This window comes from Saccoglossus kowalevskii, chromosome 13 (genome assembly GCF_978046115.1).
Source record: "Saccoglossus kowalevskii chromosome 13, keSacKowa6.1, whole genome shotgun sequence".
Lineage (NCBI taxonomy): Eukaryota > Metazoa > Hemichordata > Enteropneusta > Harrimaniidae > Saccoglossus > Saccoglossus kowalevskii.
In genome coordinates, this window is record NC_140653.1 from 20,669,110 (window position 1) to 20,696,096 (window position 26,987).

The 26,987-nt window shown below is 36.2% G+C and overlaps 1 protein-coding gene across 1 annotated transcript; it reads right to left on the reverse strand.

Moving 5' to 3' along the window:
- Nucleotides 1-2,483: 2,483 nt before the first annotated feature.
- On the reverse strand, nucleotides 2,484-26,860 carry LOC100367300 (peroxisomal multifunctional enzyme type 2-like). Its single transcript, XM_085507045.1, has 21 exons — nucleotides 26,756-26,860; nucleotides 25,131-25,184; nucleotides 23,933-24,040; nucleotides 23,779-23,838; nucleotides 23,294-23,362; nucleotides 22,359-22,508; nucleotides 21,582-21,704; nucleotides 20,219-20,335; nucleotides 19,064-19,129; nucleotides 18,894-18,956; nucleotides 17,490-17,578; nucleotides 16,966-17,044; nucleotides 15,667-15,821; nucleotides 14,044-14,167; nucleotides 13,690-13,796; nucleotides 10,565-10,807; nucleotides 6,492-6,578; nucleotides 5,779-5,865; nucleotides 4,932-5,070; nucleotides 3,771-3,901; nucleotides 2,484-3,655 (listed from the first exon to the last, which is right to left on the reverse strand). The coding sequence occupies exons 1-21, from the start codon at nucleotides 26,808-26,810 to the stop codon at nucleotides 3,563-3,565; spliced, it is 2,199 nt and encodes a 732-aa protein (XP_085363171.1). The 5' UTR covers nucleotides 26,811-26,860; the 3' UTR covers nucleotides 2,484-3,562.
- Between the last annotated feature and the right edge of the window lie 127 nt (nucleotides 26,861-26,987).

Sequence of the window (26,987 nt, forward strand, 5' to 3'; positions counted from 1 at the left end):
AGTGGACGTTTTTAACAAATAAGCGTATACCCAGCCTTTGCGTCGCTTATAACTATATTAAAGGAAACACCGAGCCAAACAACATAATGACCCCTAAAGAAAAAGCTCCACAAATGTAGGAGAATGCAATTTACAGTTTTTTATATCACTTTTTATTCTCTGGATATTCAACTTTTCAGCAGTATTATGTAGTCAGCCATCTTGATTTTCAACAAAGGATTATGGGTAAAGTATGACTTCATAGAATCTGTTGTCTTAAGAGGTCATTATGTTGTTTGGGTTTATGTTTCCTTTACAAATCAGACATTCATAAGCACGCCACCAACAGAAAAAAAACGTGTCTGTCGATGCTTGAACCTTGTTATAATGTAGTAGACAACGTACTCGGAAATGCTTTTGGAACATATATATTTCTCGCAATTTGGGCATATCTGTGCCTTCACATACTATCAGAATAAAAAAAATAGAACATTAACTTTTGAATAAACAACAGTGCCAAAATATTTAACAACCATCCATCTGAGCCACATTATTCAAATTAGATAATTTGCTTATTGTATTCACCTTTTCTATATGAAATGAAGGACACAAAGATGTTAACAAAGGAATTCTGTCGCAAATATATTATGTAGTTCATTTAGCTTTTATACTAATTTGTTGTGCCAGTGAGGCATGTAGGCCCATTCAGCAGGTGATCTGCGATGTGAATATGATGGTTCGTTCTTATTTTTACAATAAAGTGGTTGAAAATTTGTTCTATTTTAATGCAATGTATATCTCATTTTCAGAAACAAAATAAAAAGTAATAATTTTACTTATGCACGTCTGTTTTATGCATGTCTTAGACATACCCTTGCTGACCACGTTCAAATAACACATTCATATATACTGTAAAACATGTGTTTTTAGTTAACGTGTTGTTTTAGCTAATTCAAGATATCGCATATATATTCTCACAATGAAGTTGTTGTTCTGTTAATTCAAATATTGTCTCAAATTCGCTAAAATTCTCCGTTGGTGGCGCCATTAATGCCATCCGACACCGGAAGTGAGAAATGCGTCTTTCCATCGTTGACACGCAGATCGCCACAATGTTGAATAGCGCCACCTGTGTTGACACAATGGTCTTTCCATGTCATCCGCCGAGGGCGCACTTTATTGTGAAACGCGAGAATTCAAAACGTTTTACAGTATACACGTGCATTTGTTTTGTGGTTCAATTAAAGTAGTTCAAATGGCGTCAGTTTCTAGATTTTCGAAACCAGATCTCAATCGCGTATTGACAGATATCGTTCATGCTTGGACATGTATTGAATATTAGGGGAACTAGATGCACCTCACTTTGCCTTGTGCATCAGATTCAAACTAACATGTTGTTTTATTTGTATGCCATATAGACAAAAACCAATGCAAAATATCAATGCATTCTGCTGAAATTAATTTTGTTTTATTTAGCTGCAATGATTCATCTAAGTTTGAATTAAGAGATTTTATATATTAAAGATATTGTTAACGACAAAGTCCCCGTTCAGTTTTAATTTAACTGTGTCAATTAGACAATGGAAGATGTGGACAGATCGTAATTATATTGAGTTCATAAGTAAGTCAGTCTTCGTATAACTCACCAAAGTCCTAAATCCCATTATAGAACGCATATTTCAAATCAATAGTTTTGTTCACGTACAGTTTCTTATCACAGGATACAAGACCAAATACTTTTGTCGTGCTAAGAAAATGTGCGCAAACGCTTAGCACAGATCAAAAAACAGTAAGTAAGAGTTAAATCTGATTTGCCTTTGAGACCCAAGTTCAGATCCTTAGCACGAGCTAACAAAATGTGCACAAACACTTAGCACAGATCAAGAAACAGTAAGTAAGGGTTAAATCTGATTTGCCTTTGAGACCCAAGTTCAGATCCTTAGCACGAGCTAACAAAATGTGCGCAAACACTTAGCACAGATCAAGAAACAGTAAGTAAGGGTTAAATCTGATTTGCCTTTGAGACCCAAGTTCAGATCCTTAGCACGAGCTAACAAAATGTGCACAAACACTTAGCACAGATCAAGAAACAGTAAGGGTTAAATCTGATTTGCCTTTGAGACCCAAGTTCAGATCCTTAGCACGAGCTAACAAAATGTGCGCAAACACTTAGCACAGATCAAGAAACAGTAAGTAAGGGTTAAATCTGATTTGCCTTTGAGACCCTAGTCCAGATCCTTAGCACGAGCTAACAAAATGTGCGCAAACACTTAGTTTGGGCTCAGCACCCTGAACGCCATTGTGCATTTGGAAGATTTACTATTATATTCATAACTTATAGTCATTTCAGTAAGCCATTTCAGACACGACAATGAACTGACGATAAGATTTCCTGTTATTCTACAATCTGCTATTTTTCCACCTGTGTGAACGCAATAAATGAGATCGTTGTCCATGATAACAAGCTGATTAGCAATCCAATTATATTAATAAAACACAAGGTAGAGCATTAATAAAATAGCGTTTATTTGGATAGTGAATATTCTTTCATATATTTATCAAATTTAATTTATTCATCGATATGTTTGCAATTATTCATATACAATACTAACTTCTTCATTTGGACTGCCCCGTAATATTATCACTTAGATATATTTGTTGCAAATATCATTCCATGCAACTGACACACTTGTAACACACATATTTGGTGGAGGAATTTTATTTCACAGGAAGCTCTTGCCTGTGATTTAAAAGTCTAAAAAAACCTGAGATACTAAAACTGTTTCTAATTATCAATTCAAATGAGTAGGGTCACAGTTTCCATGGAAATAAATTTGCTACAAAACATTTGTAAAAGTTTTGTAAATTTTCTGTATTTTACTAGTTAACCAAGTTCATCCTCAATCTCAACATAACGCTCCCAGATGAAAAAGCTTGGCAAATGTAAGAAAATGCAATTTACAGGGTTTTTTTTATACATCACTTTTCATTCTCTAGATATTCAAGTTTTTAGCAATTTATGTACCGTAGTCCACCATCTTGATTTTCCAGCAAAGGATTATGGGTAAAGTGTGACATCATATCCACTGTTGTGAAAAATTGAGGAAATTCTTTCATCTATAACTTCAAAAGTTAAACTCAATTCAATATTAATACACCATTTCTATAAGGTACGCCCTTCAAAGAAGTTGTTTTACATCAAAATCTATGATGTCATTCAAATTCACAGCTGTGATTGGTTTTTTGTCGTTCATTCAGAATATAATAAGATTTCTCAAGAACATAATCTTTATTGATGAGCGCCAACAGACCGATTATAAAAAAAGGTGCATATTTCCAGCAAGAATATTCATAATCATATTCAACAAAATACATTACAGATATTTCAGAACTAACTTTAGAGCAATCAAGTGAATTCATTGATTAGAGTTTGTTCTGTCACAAGTAAGTATACCGGGTAGTAAGTAAAAACCAATCGTTATTGATTTCTTATAAATTGCTGCCAAATAAGTAATCTGTACGACAGTTTTTATTTTATGTTTCCACTGACAATATTTATCTTCCTTTCTTCTTCAATTTGGTTTTATAGCTTAGGAGCATGTTTCTGGAACAGCTGTCCTGCTTTCATCAGCAACCCGACATTACCAGATACTTTTAGCTTTCCTTGAAAGAATGCCTGCAACAATACAAGATATGAATAACATATGAGATATGTGATTCAATAGCTAATGCTAGAATCAATGATTAGTTTTTTTTTAAACCACATCGCATAATACTATTATAGTACTAACCTGTTGAGGGTTAAGTTTTTGTGTCATCAGATCTGTGAAATGCTGTTCTGCCATGGTTACCGTGACATCAGGTTTACCCTGTTTTGGTGATCCTTTATATACTTCTCCATTACCAGTCTTCAAATCAACAGCTAATAAGCAATAAGGTATCTTATTGACCATTCAACAACATTAAGTGATGTCATAATTACACATGGCCACTCAGTGGTCAATAGTCACTTAAGTGTCACTTGATAATGACAAAAGATGCAAGTGGTCACTAAGTGGTCAATAGTCACTTAAGTGTCACTTGATAATGACAAAAGATGCAAGTGGTCACTCAGTGGTCAATAGTCACTTAAGTGTCACTTGATAATGACAAAAGATGCAAGTGGTCACTCAGTGGTCAATAGTCACTTAAGTGTCACTTGATAATGACAAAAGATGCAAGTGGTCACTCAGTGGTCAATTGTCACTTAAGTGTCACTTGATAATGACAAAAGATGCAAGTGGTCACTCAGTGGTCAATAGTCACTTAAGTGTCACTTGATAATGACAAAAGATGCAAGTGGTCACTCAGTGGTCAATAGTCACTTAAGTGTCACTTGATAATGACAAAGGATGTCATTGGTCACTCAATAGTCAATAGTTACTCAGTGATCACTCTATTATGACAAGTGATGTCAGTGGTCACTCAGTGGTCAATGGTCTCTCCATAATGACAAAGGATGTCATTGGTCACTCAATAGTCAATAGTTACTCAGTGATCACTCTATTATGACAAGTGATGTCAGTGGTCACTCAGTGGTCAATGGTCTCTCCATAATGACAAAGGATGTCATTGGTCACTCAATAGTAAATGGTCACTCAGTGATCACTCTATAATGACAGGTGATGTCAGTGGTTATTGGTCACTCCAAAATGCCAGTGGTCATTCAAAAACTACTCCATGATGACATGTGATTATAGTTGTAACTCAGTGGTCAATGGTCAATCCATAATTCCAAGTGATATCAGTGGTCACTCACTGACAGCTAATACATTTGTATATTTAGAGTGCATGCAATGTTTACATTCAAAATGATGGCGAATACCAATTATTGACAAATGAAAGGTACTTGCACCTGCATTAGAGAGAGTTCAGGAAAATTACTGATTTATTTATTAATATTAACATCTTACTGTATTCAGCCACTGGATTCTTTCCATCAGTCATCCTGTATAAATACACTCCTTTAACTTTCTTGATCAAATCTGGAAAATCATTCATACGCTTTCCCATTTCTTGAAAGATCATATCAATAGGACTACTACTTGTTACCTGAAATACCGGAAAATAATATCAGAGTGAATTAATAGATTGATTAGTATGTAATATGAAATGCAAAGGGAAATCATGACATTGCACAACAACTTGATGTTGAAAGCAAGACAAGTTCACCTATAGATTATATGCATACCAATTAGGTATAGATAGAAAATTGGTAAAAAAACCATACCTAGCAAATACAGAATAGTGGGAACCTCATGCATTAGACTGGCAAAGTCGGGAATTCTTTACGTTTTACAAAAAAAAATAATTAATTGTCAATCTACAGGCAACCCTCTGCGTTGGAGTGAAAACCGGAGTCGAATCACTTCAGTGACTATGATAATTAAAAGTTGTTGACTAGCACTGACTATCAGTTCTAAACTACAAGATACGACTGCTAGCAGAACATTCACATGTTTCCGTGACTAGCCCGCCATTTGCAGTGTGACCCAACCTTTAAAAGGTCATGTTTACTTTCATACACCCACTCATGAAAAATCAATGCATCATGAATAATTAAGAGCAGTTAAATGCCCACAGATGTGTCCAGTCGGTATTTCTTTTGTGGTCCCGTTAGGTTTTGCGATGATGTTAAAAGGATTTTATAAAACAATTAATTATTTCTTTTTGTAAAACAAAAAAGCAGTCCTGACTTTGCCAGACTACTCGTGCATCTATAGTGGACACTGTTAAACACATATTATTATCAGGTATTACCTGTGAGGTAGCAGATGTTCCAGCTGCAGCAGTCCCAATCAAATCAATGTAAGCACCAGATAAGCAGACCTCACCAGTCTCACCAACCTGTAACATGATGGAATCTACAATTAAATTAACTTAAATCAAGTGTGAATCCCATAAATCAAGTCAACATTTCTGAACTGAATTCAAAGTTTGCACTACTGAGCATATCACTGCACATATATGCAATGCATTGTGGGAGATAACTAAATTTTGCACTACTGAGCATGTCACTGCACACCTATGCAATGCATTATGGGAGATAACCTCCCACTGTATATCATGGAAACTATTATCACCATGGAAACTCATTAGCAAATTGTGTAATTTTTTAAAAATGTTTCCACAAGATTAGGTTTTATGTTATAATATTAATATACTTTTTTATCCTATGTCATTGAGCGTTGTTACCATAGAAACCAGTGTTAAAAGGTCACTTTTGACTATTTTTCAAGACTTTTTTGGACTCTTGTATGTCAAACAATTTTCCAGTGATGCCAATTAATAACGGCATTAACCCATACAAGTATGATGAACATGCCATAAAATCTTCAATTCAGGCTAAACTTCCTTAATAGTTGTATGGCTTGTCCACAATATACTGAGACCATCACAGAAATGACACTGATAAATAGCCGCAGTGAGAAACCTACCACACTAACACTGTTCAGTATCACTAATGATCATACCTTACACTGCATATGAATTCTGTTGCCTTCTTTCCACATCTCTGTCTTAATAGTCTGACCAGGTAGCACCGTCTTAGCAAAGCGTACCTACAGAACAGAAGGTCACATAATAAAAAAAATCACAGCAATTTCTCAAGTATGAAGCCATCAACACTAAAATAACTTAATAGCTATTAGTTCATGAGAGCTTTAGCAACCCTCGCAGAACTTCAGGATATCCCTCCCATCATTGATGCAGTCTCTCCCTGTTTGACTCCTCTTCATCACCTCTAGTACATTTCATAATCTCCTTGCAAACTTCTGTAACTAAATTGCTATACCCGTGTTGCACACTCCAATGATCCTTCTTGCACATCTCTTATATAGTTCTGTGAAACTTTGTGTGTACCTAGTGTACAAGTACATTCCTGCAACTCTTCTTCCACACCTGTTGCACACACTCATGACTCGCTCTCTTGTGGCTCATGTTGTACACATGTTAACACGTACACTTCTATATCATGTCTTACACAATCCAGTCATCCATTTTGCACATCACTTCTATAGTTCTGTGAAGCTTCTAGTATAGCTAATCCCTGCAACTCTACCTACACTCCCCCATCACCTTCCTTGCACTACTGTAGGCCAAATCGCATACCTGCTGCACACTGCTTTAACCTGTCTTGCACATTTCAGTAATTTACCATGCACCTGTTGCACACTCTACAGAAACTCTTCATTTACACTCCACAGCAACCCTTCATTCACTCCACAGCAACCCTTCATTTACACTCCACACCAACCCTTCATTCACACTCCACAGAAACCCTTCATTCACACTCCACACCAACCCTTCATTCACACTCCACACCAACCCTTCATTCACACTCCACAGCAACCCTTCATTCACACCCCACAGCAACCCTTCATTCACACTCCACAGCAACCCTTCATTCACACTACACGGCAACCCTTCATTCACACTCCACAGCAACCCTTCATTCACACCCCACAGCAACCCTTCATTCACACTCCACAGCAACCCTTCATTCACACTCCACAGCAACCCTTCATTCACACTCCACAGCAACCCTTCATTCACACTCCACAGCAACCCTTCATTCACACCCCACAGCAACCCTTCATTCACACTCCACAGCAACCCTTCATTCACACTCCACAGCAACCCTTCATTCACACTCCACAGCAACCCTTCATTCACACTCCACAGCAACCCTTCATTCACACTCCACAGCAACCCTTCATTCACACCCCACAGCAACCCTTCATTCACACTCCACAGCTACCCTTCATTCACACTCCACAGCAACCCTTCATTCACACTCCACAGCAACCCTTCATTCACACTCCACATCAACCCTTCATTCACACTCCACAGCAACCCTTCATTAACACTCCACAGCAACCCTTCATTCACACAATACAGCAACCCTTCATTCACACTCCACAGCAACCCTTCATTCACACTCCACAGAAACCTTTCCTTCACACTCCACAGCAATTCTTCATTCACACTCCACAGCAACCCTTCATTCACACTCCACAGCAACCCTTCATTCACACTCCACAGCAACCCTTCATTCACACTCCACAGCAACCCTTCATTCACACTCCACAGCAACCCTTCATTCACACCCCACAGCAACCCTTCATTCACACTCCACAGTAACCCTTCATTCACACTCCACAGCAACCCTTCATTCACACTCCAAAGAAACCCTTCATTCACACTCCACAGCAACCTTTCCTTCACACTCCACAGCAATTCTTCATTCACACTCCACAGCAACCCTTCCTCACACTCCACAGCAACCCTTCCTTCACACTCCACAGCAACCCTTCATTCACACTCCACAGCAACCCTTCATTCACACTTCACAGCAACCCTTCATTCACACTATACAGCAACCCTTCATTCACACTATACAGCAACCCTTCATTCACACTCCACAGCAACCCTTCATTCACACTCCACAGAAACCCTTCATTCACACTCCACAGCAACCCTTCATTCACACCCCACAGCAACCCTTCATTCACACCCCACAGTAACCCTTCATTCACACTCCACAGCAACCCTTCATTCACACTCCACAGCAACCCTTCATTCACACTCCACAGTAACCCTTCATTCACACTCCACAGCAACCCTTCATTCACACTCCACAGCAACCCTTCATTCACACTCCACAGTGACCCTTCATTAACACTCCACAGCAACCCTTCATTCACACCCCACAGCAACCCTTCATTCACACCCCACAGCAACCCTTCATTCACACTCCACAGCAACCCTTCATTCACTCCACAGCACCCTTCATTCACACTCTACAGCAACCCTTCATTCATACCCCACAGCAACCCTTTATTCACACTCCACAGCAACCCTTCATTCACACTCGACAGCAACCCTTCATTCACACTCTACAGCAACCCTTCATTCACACTCCACAGAAACCCTTCATTCATACTCCACAGCAACCCTTCATTCACACTCCACAGCAACCCTTCCTCACACTCCACAGCAACCCTTCATTCACACTCCACAGCAACCCTTCATTCACACTCCACAGCAACCCTTCATTCACACTTCACAGCAACCCTTCATTCACACTCCACAGCAACCCTTCATTCACACCCCACAGCAACCCTTCATTCACACTCCACAGCAACCCTTCATTCACACTCCACAGCAACCCTTCATTCACACTCCACAGCAACCCTTCATTCACACTCCACAGCAACCCTTCATTCACACCCCACAGCAACCCTTCATTCACACTCCACAGTAACCCTTCATTCACACTCCACAGCAACCCTTCATTCACACTCCACAGCTACCCTTCATTCACACTCCACAGCAACCCTTCATTCACACTCCACAGTAACCCTTCATTCACACTCCACAGCAACCCTTCATTCACACTCCACAGCAACCCTTCATTCACACTCCACAGCAACCCTTCATTCACACTCCACAGTAACCCTCCATTCACACTCCACAGCAACCCTTCATTCACACTCCACAGCAACCCTTCATTCACACTCCACAGTAACCCTTCATTCACACTCCACAGTAACCCTTCATTCACACTCCACAGCAACCCTTCATTCACACTCCACAGCAACCCTTCATTCACACTCCACAGCAACCCTTCATTCACACTCTACAGCAACCCTTCATTCACACTTCACAGCAACCCTTCATTCACACTCCACAGCAACCCTTCATTCACACTCTACAGCAACCCTTCATTCACACTCCACAGCAACCCTTCATTCACACTCCACAGCAACCCTTCATTCACACTCCACAGCAACCCTTCATTCACACTCCACAGCAACCCTTCATTCACACTCTACAGCAACCCTTCATTCACACCCCACAGCAACCCTTCATTCACACTCCACAGTAACCCTTCATTCACACTCCACAGCAACCCTTCATTCACACTCCACAGCTACCCTTCATTCACACTCCACAGCAACCCTTCATTCACACTCCACAGCAACCCTTCATTCACACTCCACAGCAACCCTTCATTCACACTCCACAGCAACCCTTCATTCACACTCCACAGTAACCCTTCATTCACACTCCACAGTAACCCTTCATTCACACTCCACAGCAACCCTTCATTCACACTCCACAGTAACCCTTCATTCACACTCCACAGCAACCCTTCATTCACACTCCACAGCAACCCTTCATTCACACTCCACAGCAACCCTTCATTCACACTCCACAGCAACCCTTCATTCACACTCCACAGCAACCCTTCGTTCACACTCCACAGCAACCCTTCATTCACACTCCACAGCAACCCTTCATTCACACTCCACAGTAACCCTTCATTCACACTCCACAGCAACCCTTCATTCACACTCCACAGCAACCCTTCATTCACACTCCACAGTAACCCTTCATTCACACTCCACAGCAACCCTTCATTCACACTCCACAGCAATTCTTCATTCACACTCCACAGCAACCCTTCATTCACACTCCACGGCAACCCTTCATTCACACTCCACAGCAACCTTGCCCAGTTGTTAATCGCATTACCTCTCACCTTAATAGCTTTAAATTTGGTGACGTCATTTCCTGTATACTGCTTGAGTACATGTCTGGTTGCGTATCCAAATGTACATAAACCATGCAGTATAGGAGTAGAGAATCCACCCATTGCTGCAAAACTTGGATCAATGTGCAGTGGATTTTTGTCACCACTGAGCCTATACAATGCTGCTTGGTCAATGCTGGTCTTTTCAGAGATCATAGCATCTGGTTTTCTAGATGGTGCCTTAACAGTTTGCTGTAAATATAACATTCATTCCATGGTGATGTTCTGAGTCAATAGGGGAATTTCTGTTCATTTCATGGTGATGTTCCGAGTCAATAGGGAATTTCTGTTCACTGCGGGATCTCACGTAATGCGTAAAAGATGATGTATATCGCCAGAGGTACATTACTTGGGGTTTGCAACTACGGTGACATGAAACCAAGATCCTGTTACAATTTCGCTCTCGCATAAGCGTTCCAACTCAGAAAAATGCGAACGCGCATGCCCGAGGTAACTAGGATACTGGGATGTCCAGGTGCATCAAAATAGCTGCCCACAATATGACGGATTACGAGAACTATATTTTCTGTACATTTTCGATGTATTACATTTTTCACTATGATAGTGGCAAGAAAAGTTTTATTTTTTCATTACAAACCTTGAACATTGATATATGTCATGTCAGAAGGTTGTAGCCTCAGTATCACTATCTACGAGAAGAGACATGAATGGGATCTTGACATAATGTCACCATACAGTACTATGTGAGTTGCAAACCCCAAGTAATGTACCTCTGATATCGCAAACATCAAATGATTTGATTTCAAACTTAAATTTCTCTTTTTCTAGTTCAATGTCAAAATTCCTATCTTTCAGGTAGGAGTATCACATTGTCATCTTTACTTCATCAAATGTGTTTTATCAGAGGTACATTACTTGGGGTTTGGAACACACATAGTACTGTATGGTGACATCATGCCAAGATCCCATTCAAGTCTCTTCTCGTAGATAGCAAGACTGATGCTACTACCTTCTGACATCGACATAGGCAGTTTGTAATAAAACAATAAAACATGTATTACCACATTCATAGTGAAAAAATGTAACATAGTTATCGTAATCCGTCATATCATGAACAGCTACTTTGATCCACCTGGACATCCCAGTATCCTAGTTACCTTGGGCATGCGCATTCGCATTTTTCTGAGTTGGAACGCTCATGCAAGAGCGAGATTGTAACGGGATCTTGGTATCATGTCACCGTACCGGTAGTTGCAAACCCCAAGTAATGTACCTCTGGTATAACACATTATGTGGAAATAGCTCAAAAATTGTTTTGCATTTGTTTTTATGTCACTTTGATGCTATGACCTTTGTCATGTATTTACATTCAAATTCACGCATAAGGTGAGATCTCGCAATGAATGGAAAATGGTTATTATCACAAAATATTTAAGGTAAATCATGGTCATGCAATGATTATGGCATAGAATTTATGTTTATGCGTTTATGTTCTGTAACCATCAATTTATGTTCTGTAACCGTCAATTTATGTTCTATAACCGTCAATTTATGTGCTATAACCGTCAATTTATGTTCTGTAACCATCAATTTATGTTCTGTAACCGTCAATTTATGTTCTGTAACCATCAATTTATGTTCTGTAACCATCAATTTATGTTCTGTAACCGTCAATTTATGTTCTGTAACCGTCAATTTATGTTCTATAACCGTCAATTTATGTTCTGTAACCATCAATTTATGTTCTGTAACCGTCGATTTATGTTCTGTAACCGTCAATTTATGTTCTGTAACCATCAATTTATGTTCTATAACCGTCAATTTATGTTCTGTAACCATCAATTTATGTTCTGTAACCATCAATTTATGTTCTATAACCGTCAATTTATGTTCTGTAACCATCAATTTATGTTCTGTAACCGTCAATTTATGTTCTGTAACCATCAATTTATGTTCTGTAACCGTCAATTTATGTTCTGTAACCGTCGATTTATGTTCTGTAACCGTCAATTTATGTTCTGTAACCATCAATTTATGTTCTATAACCGTCAATTTATGTTCTGTAACCATCAATTTATGTTCTGTAACCATAAATTTATGTTCTGTAACCATCAATGTATGTTCTGTAACCATAAATTTATGTTCTGTAACCGTCAATGTATGTTCTGTAACCATCAATTCATGTTCTGTAACCATAAATTTATGTTCTGTAACCATCAATTTATGTTCTGTAACCATAAATTTATGTTCTGTAACCATCAATGTATGTTCTGTAACCATAAATTTATCTTCTGTAACCATCAATGTATGTTCTGTAACCATCAATTTATGTTCTGTAACCATCAATGTATGTTCTGTAACCATCAATTTATGTTCTGTAACCGTAAATTTATGTTCTGTAACCATAAATTTATGTTCTGTAACCGTCAATTTATGTTCTGTAACCGTCAATTTATGTTCTGTAACCATAAATTTATGTTCTGTAACCATCAATTTATGTTCTGTAACCATCAATATATGTTCTGTAACCATCAATTTATGTTCTGTAACCGTCAATTTATGTTCTGTAACCATCAATGTATGTTCTGTAACCATCAATTTATGTTCTGTAACCATCAATTTGTTTTGTAACCGTCAATTTATGTTCTGTAACAGTCAATTTATGTTCTGTAACCGTCAATTTATGTTCTGTAACCGTCAATTTATGTTCTGTAACCGTCAATTTTCTGATATATCAATATATAGTTAAGCTAAAATGTGACGACATAATGTTTACATCACTAAAATACAAATAACTTTCTCAAAATTAAGAATACTACTCAACGTTGACCAGTTCACTCTATGTATACACTTGTGTCCATACGCTGAATGAAACTGTTGATCTTATTTTGTGAGCAATATGAAATTTCTTTCAAGCAGCATAGTGGTTCTAGCTCCAGACTAATTTCAGGTCTTGGGTACATGTCAAAAATAGATTGACCCTAAAGTGGGTGAGTAGGCCACAAATGGGAATGCCACAATAAGAGGTTTATTCACCTATGTATGTGATATTGGGTGAATCTTAGCCAAGGACTACATGGTAATAACAAATTATTTTAATTCAATTTATTTACCATGGCTTTATCTGAATTTCTCTTCCCACCAAATCCACCAGCACCAACAACAAAGCTGCCAAACTGGGTGGTTGCTACAAGTTCATTCCCTTCATCAAATGTTTTAACTGAAATTATGTGAAAACACAGCATTATAAAACAATCATTAAATATAACAAAACATGGAATAGTCCCTGTTATATATTTGACAAAACATGACATAGTTCTTGTTATATATTTGACAAAACATGACATAGTCCCTGTTATATATTTGACAAAACATGCATAGTCCCTGTAATATATTTTACAAAACAGGTAAGAAATTAGAAATTAGATTGATAAAATAGTCATTCACTTTAATGACAGAATACATACTATTGAGAATAATCAAAGCACCAGATCCCTTGTCTAATATATCAACCACGGTGGATTCAGAATGCAACGTTCCTTCTGTGGCCAATGGTTTATGGAGTTCCAAATACTGTTCTCCATGGAGAATCTAAAGCAGAAAACAAGATTAATGTTTCAATAAATGACACAAGACACATGGTTTTGGCGAGGAGCGAGTTGCGGATGCCGCAGTGAACAGCTCTATGATGTGACTCACATGTGAATTGCATCATGATGCTGAGCGCGTGGTACCTGCCTGGGGTCAACCTTCCACCAGCAGAGACTGTACAGGTGGGCGTCATGGCTGGCGTCCCCCCTGGCGAGAGCCTGCAGATAGACTCACAACCCCAGGGGTGTAAACAGCGTGGGTACCCATGTAAAGTCTGCTTGGTCTGTGGTGGAAACCCCCTTACCTGTTTATTGCTAAGGTTGTTCATGAGCAGATAAACATGAGTTACACTTGAGTGAGATTGGTAATTGTTTAGAAAGTGGTTATATAGAAACCTGTGCATAAACGGGTGAGTGGGAGGTCCGCTGAAACGATGTGCATCGTACGGAGCGGCAAAACAAACTGATGCTTGAAGGGGACACAAGCACAGATAAGCAAATGAACAGTCTGGTGTTAATTAATGTAAATCTGACTGAAAGACGAAATGTGAGCAAATATTGCATGAAGCACAATGTGGCATGGGAGGTGTCAAAATATGAAAAAGGGATGCAAGCTTGGTTAATGCATGTCATAATTGAGCATTCACACAGATTATATTAATAATCATACTGTAAATACATGAGTGATTTATATTGAGTCTACATTCAGCTTTATTAAATTATTATTTTCGGGGTCAGCAGGCAAAAACCTCAAACTGCCAAACTGGTTACAGCTAGTCATTTAAGTATAGACAATTATTATCTTATCAATCAGAGACTTATCAGAGGTCAGTGCAATTGATGACTTAGGTAATTAGGCTTAGGTAATTAGGTACATGTAGAACTAATCAAACCTAGCACTGAATATCAATATGCCAAAAGCGGTTAATTAGTATGCAAGTTAAGATATTAATTATTATATGCAGATTTATGGTTGAAACTAATCAAACCAAGCATTTGTAATAATTAGGCTAAAAGTAGTTAATTAGTATGCAAATCAAGCTTATTAATATGCATGTATTTGTGTTAAAAGCGTTAAATGACGTTTATATGAAACTCAAGGCGCTCATGTGATCTTTACATACTTGTACATAGTCAATGTGTTTTAGATATGGAAGTCACAGAGAATTAAGTTTACACTACAACATTTATAAATATTTCTGTTGCTGTTTTATTTTTTTACTTTTTTTTTATTTTTATTTTATGAATGTCCTCATGAATAATTTATCACAAGACATAATGATCAGTAACATCATGACAGTCAAAGTGACTTAAGGGGAGGTGTCGTCACCTGGGCACACGTGAGTCCCATTCGACAATAACAATGCACGCATAGATGTTTGTTTGTAAACAACGATATGCTATGGTCGTCTTCTTTTTAACTAAAATTTAATCCATTCGAAAGCCATAAAAAGAACGTATTAAACAAATTTATGGTAGTAATAATTTATCGGTTTGTACCTTGGTGGGATCTATATCAAGGCCAGGAACATTGGTAAATCCACCTGTCATAGCAGCAAATGCAGGAATCACAGCAAATGTTGGCAATACACAGAATTCATCACTGCCTTCAAATAAGAATTTCAAATAGTCCTCATCTTTGGTTGAGACCCCAACTGTAATAGTAAGTCAAAAATCATCAGATTTTACCCTAAGAATAAATATTCATATTTGTGGTTATCACAGATTATATTTAGGTTTTGTGTCAGAACTCAAAGAAAAAAAAAAGAAATATTAAATTTTCATGAAAAATAAAATATATTAATAGTAATTTTAAAATGAAAATTATGTTTATTTTGTGTAAGGTGACAAAAATTCACTTTGATATACAAGGGGTTCAAAGAATAATGAACAAGCATTGAGAATGCACTGTCTGTTCTATATTAAATACAAAGTCCATCACTAATAGTGATTCACAATTATGGGGATTATTATTGGCTATAGTGATGTATTCTGTTGTATACTGAACACAAACAAATGAGTACAAAAAGGTTTAACTAGAGTGCATTAAGGACGATAAAGTGTGAAAGATGCTAATATATCTTTTGCTATAAAGACTAACTGCAACAGTTCTTCCATTGCAGGCACTGCAAACAAAAATATTGTGGCTTGCACTGTCAACCTAATATGTTTGAGTTTGAATGAAATTGTCTCAGCCATTTCAGAGAAACAGTTTTGAACAAGTTGATAAACTAAGATTTAAGGATTTTATACAAAATGGACATATATTTGTCAAATTTGATTGAATCACGAACTAACAAATCTTACAGTATTATCTGCGAGTCTAGTACTTGTATACAAACTTTTAACTTGAATCAGAATTGAATAAAAATATAATGGCTGGCAGTCGGCCATTTTTGTTCGAATCTCAAAAAAAAAAATTATGTGCACCTGTAACCTGATATGCATGATCTTGATAAGTTTGAATAAAATTGATCTGTCCATCTCCGAGAAACATTTTCGAACACGTTTATACATCGGAATTCACCAAATTTTAAATCCAAAATGGTCACCGGTCAGCCATATTTGATTTAATTGTCATAATGTTTATGTTTGAACAAATTTGGTCATAGCTTGTCTGAGAAATGGCTTTGAGTGCATGGACAGACTTCATCTGAAATGGGTAATAAACAGAATTCAAGCCTAATACACTTTCTTTCATATTTATGCTATCACTTAAACAGAAACAATTGTGTGTACAACTTCCTAATAACAATTTGAATTATACATTTATATTTGAAAATGTTTATTTTCAATTACCTCCAAGTGCATATAGAATAATATTGTCAGGTCCATAAGTAAAGTTGGGTGACTTCTGTGTATGTCCAATGGCTTGACTCTTAAAGACAAAACAAAAACACAATACACAGAGTTCAGTTATTGAATATTTTCAATGTGCTACAAACAAAATTAAAATTTAATTTGGATTTGATTTTTTTCATCAAAAGAAACTCTTTGAGTGACACCACTTTCCTGCCAACATTTTGAGGCAACATTTAGAGCAATTCATAATTTGTTATAATTCCTTAGTAATTTTGAACCAAATAGACAAATCTTAATCAAAATTTTGAAAAAAAATATGCCAAAATTCTATTAAATGTGACAAATTTTGACCTTGGTGCTCTAAGGGTTAACGTCAAAAGGTTAAAATGTAATTTGTCTTTGGAATTCTAGAAACATATAACATATGTCATGATAATTAATTTTGCAACACAAACATGTACCCAACAAGAACCACTATATCTTCAAAATTCTTTGCGATTTAATACATATTTGGCACTTACAACATTGACAGCTGATGTATTGTTGGGTTTTATGGATCTTTCATTGTTTTCATCCACCGATAGAGCTTGCATTGCTAAGCCAGTACTCTCTGAAACAAAAACAAAATAGTAATGTAAATTCTTTTGTCTCTAATCGTGTTGTTGGTAATCAAACCGTTCACACCTGGTCCAAGGAAATCAGTAAGTCAGACAGATTACGATACCGTCAGAACATTCATTAAAATCGTCAAATTTACCTAGTTTTAAAAGGGAAAAAATGGTGTGTACCAACATGCTGAAGTCGCTAAACAAATCTTGTCAAAATGGCGTCAGTCATGTTAACTTGGCCGATCGAAAAACCTGTGATATTTCTGATTCTTGGGGGGGTTCATAACAATGCATGTCAACTATACAACAACTAATGACATTATTCGATACACCAGTATATAACAATGCTTAAATTTTTGCAAATAAATAGATTTTTGTAGCACTGAATCGCGCACATTGTCCTTTTAACATTTTAAAACATCACCATTTGCATTTACAATCAAAAAGAGCATCGATAAAAATCGCCCAATTTAACATTAATAAAATGCAGGTGTGACAAATAACAAATCAGCTCACCAATTTTTAATGATGTTTCTATCGTAAAATGTCAAAATCAAAGACAAATATTGGTTTTCACGCTGAGAAGAAGGGTAAATAAAATAGAGTTTATTTCAATTACTCCAAAAGTCAAACACGAAACATTTCTGGGTAAAGGTATGAAAATTTGTTGCGAAAATGTGTCGCTGATGGTAAAATAGATAAATTAAAAAACTACTCGCCGGCTAAAATATACCCTTATATGTGGAAAAGCTTGAATTCTGGAATAAACAACTAAGTTGTAAAAAAACAAATAGCACTGACGATGTCAAAAATAGTGACCGACTGTGCACGGATCACATGACAATGTGCCGCGCATACCCACAACATGCCTTTGTCAGGGAAGGAGGCCAATTCACACCGTTGCCAGACCGGGGAGAGAGGGACTGTGGGTCAGCAGATCTTCAAAGAGACTTCTGAATTTTTCATTTCTGTATAATTATAAGTATTGATGCACAGAGTACTTTGAGTGTATTTACATAAAGGAAGTAGTTTCCATGGTCACAACTGAGATTCATATCAAACACAATATGATGCTCTGACTGTAATAATTTCAGGGCAAGTTTCAGTAGTTTAACTATGTTCTAGTAAAGATTCAAGTTCAAATATAAATGGACATTTTGTTGTTGCAAAGATATGCTGATATGATTTGATAACTGGGCAGCATGTTGTACAAGATGACCTATTAGAACACACCAAACACAATATTTATTAAAGATAATAAATGACTTCCCTGTGAAGACTGACAGGGTCTTTAAAAGACAATAAACCGTTTAATACCTTGGATTGTAGTTGGAATGTCAGCATCTGTGAAGTCAGTGATATTGTTCCAACTGTCTCGAACTGAAAATTGACAAAAATGTTATTTGTAATATTTTTAAATTTCTTTTTATTTTGATTAACTTGTTAAAGATGGATGGCGACAAAAAAAAAATTCCGGTAAAACTCACCCTGCTCTGGGGTTGCTGCTAAGTTCTTCTTTTTATAAATTGCACCTTTGCTTCGTTGGAGTCGTACTTTAGAAAGGATAAAAATACTATTCTGTCATGATTTTAAAATCACTAAGCATTTCCAGCAAATTAGTATTTTCTCAATAAATACATTTTGAGACTGCATGTATAATCACAGATTCTATCTTCTAGTCAATCAATCAATCAATCTTTATTAACAATTAACTCAATCCCAAGAGAGTGAGAAATGGTTAGAAATAAAAAAATCAGAAAAAAAAGAACATTGAGAGATCATCAAACAGAAACACAACTGAAATAAAAAAAAAAAATTTTAAAGGACGTTTTCTGTAGCAACTATTTAAAGTGTGTTAGTCGTCTCGCTGCATCATGTTCGACATGGGTTCCATAGCCACATATACAAGGTGTGTAAAATACATTGTTCGACATGAATTTTTAACATACACCGCACGATGATCAGTGTGGCCTGCTGATGCCAATATGACATTGCGCACAAACATTTGCTGTTACACCACTAGTTGTGCTAATTCACGGGTGCGTCGTTGATGCAAAAATCATACATTGATATATTAGTTATCCTGAAAAACGTCTCACTATAGTTAGGAAGTTTGTAATAATTTGGTGAAAACGCAGGAAAACTAGAGTCAAAATATCATATCACCTATCCAGCAATCACCAAGTTCACTCAACTTGAATTTGGGGATTCCATTTTGACTTATGATTCCTACAAAATCAGTCAGTGGGCAAACTAGTGATGACCACTAGCCTTTAATAATAAATTTCTAATTTTTTTAAATGAAATATAATTTTTTTTATGTTTTGTTATTAGTATTTGAATATTTGATGGAAATGACATCAATTTTTTCTGAATACCGCAAACTCCATAGTCAATCTCCATCGTGACAACAATGACAGTGTTACAAAGTTAGAATGATACTGTAAAATACTTTATTTAAGCTGGAATTAATTTTTGCTAAAAAAACAATTTGTTTTTTTCGCATGCAGTTTATTTTCACTAATGAGTTATCGAGTTGAATGTAAAATATAGAAATTTATTTTAACTGAATCACCCCTTCAGAGAAAATAGCAAAAAATAAATTTCAATCGAAAGTAAAGTAATTTACAGTAACTCCTCACCCTGTGCCGCCCATCCAGCACCACATTCAAATATTGTATGGTTTTCATCACAGCTTTCATGACACATAAACACTACTAATGGAGCGATGTACTCTGGCTTCAATGCATCAATCATATCTGAAAATTAAATTAAAATATAATTTATTATTTATACTACAGGTACATGTATGTTTAATCTATAATGTATGTGCCAAATTTGAACAAAAGCTGACAAAGCATGCATAAGATACCACGTTTTCAAAAAAAACAAAATGGCTGCAAGTCGGCCACTTTAATTCAATGGTGAAATGAATCCTCATAGATATGTATCCTAACATGTATAATGTATGTACAATATTTGAACAAAAACTGACAAAAGATGCATAAGATACCATATTTGAAAACAAAACAAAATGGCTGCCAGTCAGCCATCTTGGATTGAATCAGTAAACCCATGCATGTGTATATGTCCCAGATAAAGTACTAGGCCCATACAAAGAATGAACCGATTTGGCCCACAGGGCTCTGAAATATGACTTCGGACGGACGGATGGGCGGACAAAGACTTCATTCAAACATGGACTAATTATCCAATTCACCAGATATAAGAGAATGTTAAACCAAGATAGAAACACACATTATTTAGTTTGATCATTATATAAAGCATATGGGACACTTCTAATTTATGAAAAATATGATATAAGTATTCAAAATAGGAGTCATATTCAGGCGAAAACAAAAACTTCTGTTACAATTGCATCAACGGAAAAGATGTTATGATAATGCAAATATGAACAGCGCTTGAACCTAACATTACACATAGATGATGATTTGAACACCAAATGCTTTATAATAATTGAGCAATGCCAAGGGCACTCACTAAATAGCAAGGCTACATCTCCTGACTGTAATGGTTGCACCTGAATTATCTTCCCACCTCTTGAATGCAAGGTAATTTGTGAGTTATAAAAATGTCGTCATCATAAGAATAATTCAACACTATTGAGTGCCGTCATTTCTTTCTTTACATATTTTTCAATAATTTCTTCCTTAATTTTGAACAAAATGGACATAATTTTCCATTTGCTACAGATTTTGATCAAAATTTCTGAAAAATACGGAAAAAATTATATTTATCTTGTTGAAAATGGATAAAAGTTGAGTTTGGCACTTAATAAGTAATGATACTGTAAATACAATTAGTTTTAATTTTATATTTTCGTTTTAATCCATTAAATTAAATCCATGAGAAACATGTAAAATTACAAAATCCAGGAAGTTTAATGATATAAAAATATAGTGAAATCGAATACATTGAACCAGTTTAACAAAATGATTCATTTATATATTTATTGAGAAAAATTACAAAATGCATACAACTTACATTGAGGCATGACGGTTGCAGTCAACCTTGATCCGGCCATCGGCACAACGGTGTTGGTATGTATATTGTATTTTTCACCTTCTATTGCAAGAGTGTTGGCTAATCCAATAAGACCCAGCTTTGCTGGAAAATGAAAGTAAACCACTCATAAATGATTCCCTTTTTTTTATTATGAATTCAAAGTAAAGTATGCCCTCTATGATGAAATCAGTGCTGAAACTTTTAGGTTGTAGTTTATTAAAACGATTTTCAATTGAAATCAGTTGCTTTCAAGATCGTATTGTTGTGGAACTATTGTGCAACATATTAACTTATACATGTGAAATATGCAGGAAAAATGTTCTCCACATATCTTGAAAATTGCACTTAGTTACACCAAAATTGAATTTGATTGACATTTGATAGCGATTTACGAAATTCACAAATTTGAAGATGATCAGATAAAAATTGTAACCACAAAAAGAAGACAATTTTAAGTTAAATTTAATGAAAAATATACATAGGTACATGGAACATGTATTATCTAACGTGGCAGAGAATCCAAACTGGTTAATATAAAATCAAAGTTTGAAAGAAATTGGTAGCAACTGTTTGAGTTATTGTAACAACAAGAAAAGTTTCATGACAGAATCAACAACGACGACAACAATAACAATGAGGAAGACCAACATTTTCCCTCATACAATGTATATCTTGCTTTTCATCTTTCACATTTCATAATGATACTGACAAGGTATTAAAGAAATAAAATAAACCTTTCACCGATAACAATCCTACCTGCGCTGTAATTGGCCTGACCAAAGTTACCATACAAACCAGCCCCAGAGGAAGTCATAATAATTCTACCATATTTTTGTTTCTTCATGTGTGGCCAAGCTGCTCTCGTGACCTGAAATGACCCCCGCAGATGGACCCTATGGATCAAATCTACACAAAGATAGAAATGGAATTAGGTTATGATTGCAATAGCTAAATATTATATAAAGTGATTTCCTATTGGTTGGAACACTGTGATGTTATTACATTTTGGCCAACCAGCATGGGCGTTACAAACAAAACATGGAAGGTACTTGCTCAACATTAGGTTATGCTCACTATCATAACCATGATATTTATGACTGCTGACAGACATATGATTGCAATAGCTAAATATTATATAAAGTGATTTCCTATTGGTTGGAACACTGTGATGTTATTACATTTTGGCCAACCAGCATGGGCCTTACATTTTCATTTAAACAAGCATCACGAACAATGCCATTATTTGTTTGTGAAGGGGTGGCTCTTGTCAAGTAGTCACTGCAGACATGCACAAAACCTAAGCATGTGTTTCCTACTATAGCAAGCGGAAAGTTTACTTATAAAATTTGGGAATTTTCGCTCTCGCAGTCAGTCAGATTTGTCAGTTATGCAATTATAGCATGCGATGGAAATAGAATCCCATCACTTATGCAAACGCTTGCACAGCACAAAATGTTTTTCGACGTTTCGGCCTATAATCTACATTATTACTAAATCTATATTATAATAAGGTTATCACGATAATGCCATAAAGTAAGCTCTCAGGCAATAGAGTCGCATTAACGATCGTTACACGTTGGTCAATATGATTTCTGTACTGTCTTCGCCCATACTTGGCGACATTCTCGTATTAACCTCATAATATTCAAAATAATTAAAATTTCTTAGACATTTATAACAATGTTACTCACCCCAATCAAGGTCACTTGTTCTTGCAAATGAACGGTCTCTGAGAATACCGGCATTATTGACAACCACGTCTATAAGAAATTATTACAAATTTATTTGGTCATTACAATACATATGAAAAACATGCATGTAACAAAAGAAATCATGTCTGTGCATTATCCCAGAGCAAACATATGTACATAGTTTTATTGAAATTTGATTGGTTCTTGATCTAAGTGGAACCAACACACATCTAGACAGCAACACCTCATAGATATTGATGTCACTTAATGACCTTCCATATTCTTGGATTTTCTACTTTTTTATCTTGTTTCTTTGTGCATTGTATTCATCATCATGCATTCCAATGGATAAATATAAAATAAACATATGCATAAAAAGCTTAGACAGGTTAACTGCATAGGCTCTCAACAAAGATAGGGTTATTATTAGAATGCAAAGGTTCCCATTATTTTCTAGTCACACACAAGTAAAAAATACAACATACCAATTCTTCCAAAGTTATCCAAAGCAGTCTTCACAACTTTCTCACCATCTTCAACAGAATCTGTTAAAACAACAAAATTTGACCAAGTTATAGAATGCTATCTCTTCAAATTAAAATTAAAAACCACGATAGATTTCAACTGAATCACACATACCATAGTTTGCCACAGCTTTGCCTCCCTTTGATCTGATTTCATTTACAACCACATCAGCAGCACGACTACTCTTCCCTTCACCTTTGATATCGCCTCCTAGATCATTCACTGTACGTAACAGCAAATGTAAAAAAAGTTAAATTTTCATGTAAATTTATTATCAAAATAGGAGTTATATGCATGACCCTGAAAGGTCATACATCCTGGTATTTTATGGGGTTAATAAATAAATGGTTCTGAACTTGAGTGACAACTGCCTACATTTCTTTGAGAAGGGGTTATTGAGAATTTCTCTTTGATAGTGATTTTGTACCTCCAGAAAGTACCAGGATGTGTGACCTTTTGACCTTTTTTGTGCACTCATTTTTTGTCTGTTTATTTTTTAAAACAGTGCTTTTATTTTTATTTTGTTACAGTATTTGATTTTTTTTTCTTTGTTTTATTCTGAAATTCTGACAAAGAACCCAGATGTGAGCTGATGTACTCATTCACCAGAAATCTGAATATGTTTTTTGTGGCACATTTGAAAGACATTCTAGAAAAATTTATTTTTTGAAAATAAAAAAAAATGCAGGCAAGACCACATTCAGGCAGCTCTCCTTTGTCAACCAATTATAGCATACCTTACTTACAGTGGTCTGAAAAAAAGTTCTGATTGGTGACTGATCCTACAAGACATCTGAATTTTAACCAACTTGGCCTTTAACATTTTCGAACCTAGGTATGAAGTCATTAGATTTTACAAATTCAACCATATCAATTAAAAAAATGAGGTTAAATATTTTCTGGCAATCAGAAAGTGAAATACATGCAAGAATCCCTCTGTGTCTGTGTGGTATACAAATTATGGTGAATATGGAAGCATGTAAAACACTACAAAATCAAAGGTTGATATTGGAATAAACTTTTTTAAGCTAATCTTTTGAGTATTAAAATCTACTTTTTCAACCGTTCACAAATTTTAAATTCATAATTTCTAAAGAATTGTAGCCAATGGAAAATTATGTCAAAAAATTTTGCAGGCCAACAAAATTATGATGTTTAATATGTACCGTTACATGTCAGTGCCATTAGTGGTACTGATGGCAAATCTATCTTGTCAGAAGAGATATTTCCATATGAGCGATTAAAATGGATCTTGGCTCATGAGAATGGTGTTTATTATTAGAAGAGATTACACAAAAATAAAAGTGCTTACCAACAACTGATGCTCCTCTTTCAGCAAACATCAGAGCATATTCTTTACCCAGTCCTGTATAAAATAGACAACAGATACAGGGGGGGGGGGGGTTACAAAAAACGACAACTGTTGTAACTGTGGATAATGTAATGTACTTTTTTTCTCTTTATTTCTAATATAACATTTCTTGTGTCGTTATATAGTGCCAATTTGTAACAGCAATTACCGAAATGTTGACACGCTATAAATCAACATTGTAAACTAAATTACTTGCAAGTAAAAAACAATGGTTATGGGGTTATGTCCAGGTCTCCAGAGGGCACATCTATTGAAATCTAATTTTGTCAAGCGAACCTACAAGATGACAACTTACGGGAAGCCCTAGGTGAAAAATCAGAAGGCCTCTAATTGAGTATTTTATGCGTCATTTCCCCCAATACTGTGCATCGTGCATCATGTTTTTCTACAGTTCCCATCACATGACCAATTTCAATGAAATGGCAACTACTCGACCCATAGTTTTCACATCATATTTTATGTGACTTTAGTCTTGTATAGGGTCACTCTGCCCATGCAAATGTGTCTAAAACAATATTTCGGTAAGATTCGGGCATCTTTGTGTGGGTCGTATATAAACAAAAACAAAAATTACACCTATTGTTGCTTTAATGGTCCATTTCTATGATCAGAATAATCATAAAGAAGTAAATGTGAAGATCTCAGTTTATTGGCCTTTGTGATTTTGACTTTTTGGGACTTTGCCCAGACAGAGCAAAGGTTAAATTCATCGATGGACGTTGACTTGTGGTAATCACATGGAGCTAATACTACTATAGTTCCATGGTAATCACGATCAGTGATACATTGTAAAATCGCAATTTATTATGATTGTCAATTGTTTTAATTATGCAGTTATATATAGAGGGGCGGCAAGGGGGGGGGGTAGCTGGTACAGTTTTACGGGAAATAAAAAGGGCTTTTTACAATTTACAAGGAAAAAAAGACGTTTTTACAGTTTACAGTGATAAAAAATGGAACATTGAATGGTCCGAAGAGCTCTCCGACTCAAATTCTCCGTCATTTCTGCGCCATGTGTAGAGACACATGCGCATATTACCCTCGTAATGCTCTTCATTCGGTTAGAGGGCCTTTTACGTCTTGACATTCAATTTTGCAGTGAATTGTGTCATCTAGTCGTTTTACAGTTTCTAAAATGTAATTTCCCTGGATTATTCTTTACGATTTTTTTATTTGGATGTAAATTCTTGTACGTACCGAGAAAAATGACACATTATTACAGCGTACGAAAAAAATATTTGATTGATTACGTTGTACGTCTAGCCTGTGATTACAGAATTACGGAATTTATTTTTTCAATTTACGTTGTACGAACAAAAAAATATTGCAATTACGTTGAACGAAAATAACCCTTGCCCCCCTCTATATACCAAATGCAAATGAAAGTAAATTCGATATGAATCGCTTACTAATGCACTGTGTGATTCAACGATCAGGCGACATAAAGTCCGATGACCCAGGCCCGTTCGAGTCCACGCCAACGGCAATCAAATCTGCCCAGCTGATCGTAGAATAAACAAAGACGTATGTTTGCATGTTGTGTGTAAGTAATTAGTTATACAAACCATTGCCAGCTCCAGTGACGAGAACAACGCGATCATCGAATCTGAGCTCCGACATGATAATGTGCGTGGGTAGGACGAGACGTTGGTGTTGTAAAGGGTCGAACAGGAACAGGTCAAAGGTTGAATTATCACCTGACTTGTTGTTATCTGTTTTTAATTTGCGGGTGCGCCCTCTGATGGTTGTAAAATGGTGTCCGTGGTATGTTACCTTGTTTTTACGTACACGTGCTAT

What these genes read in the sequence shown, in the direction of transcription:
- LOC100367300 (XM_085507045.1), bottom strand. Translation starts at nt 26,810, where the DNA reads ATGTCGGAGCTCAGATTCGATGATCGCGTTGTTCTCGTCACTGGAGCT. An exon ending in ATACATCAGCTGTCAATGTT is followed by an intron (nt 17,045 to 17,489) that starts GTAAGTGCCAAA and finishes TTTGTCTTTAAG; the next exon opens with AGTCAAGCCATTGGACATAC. An exon ending in AAAAACTTAACCCTCAACAG is followed by an intron (nt 3,656 to 3,770) that starts GTTAGTACTATA and finishes GTATTGTTGCAG; the next exon opens with GCATTCTTTCAAGGAAAGCT.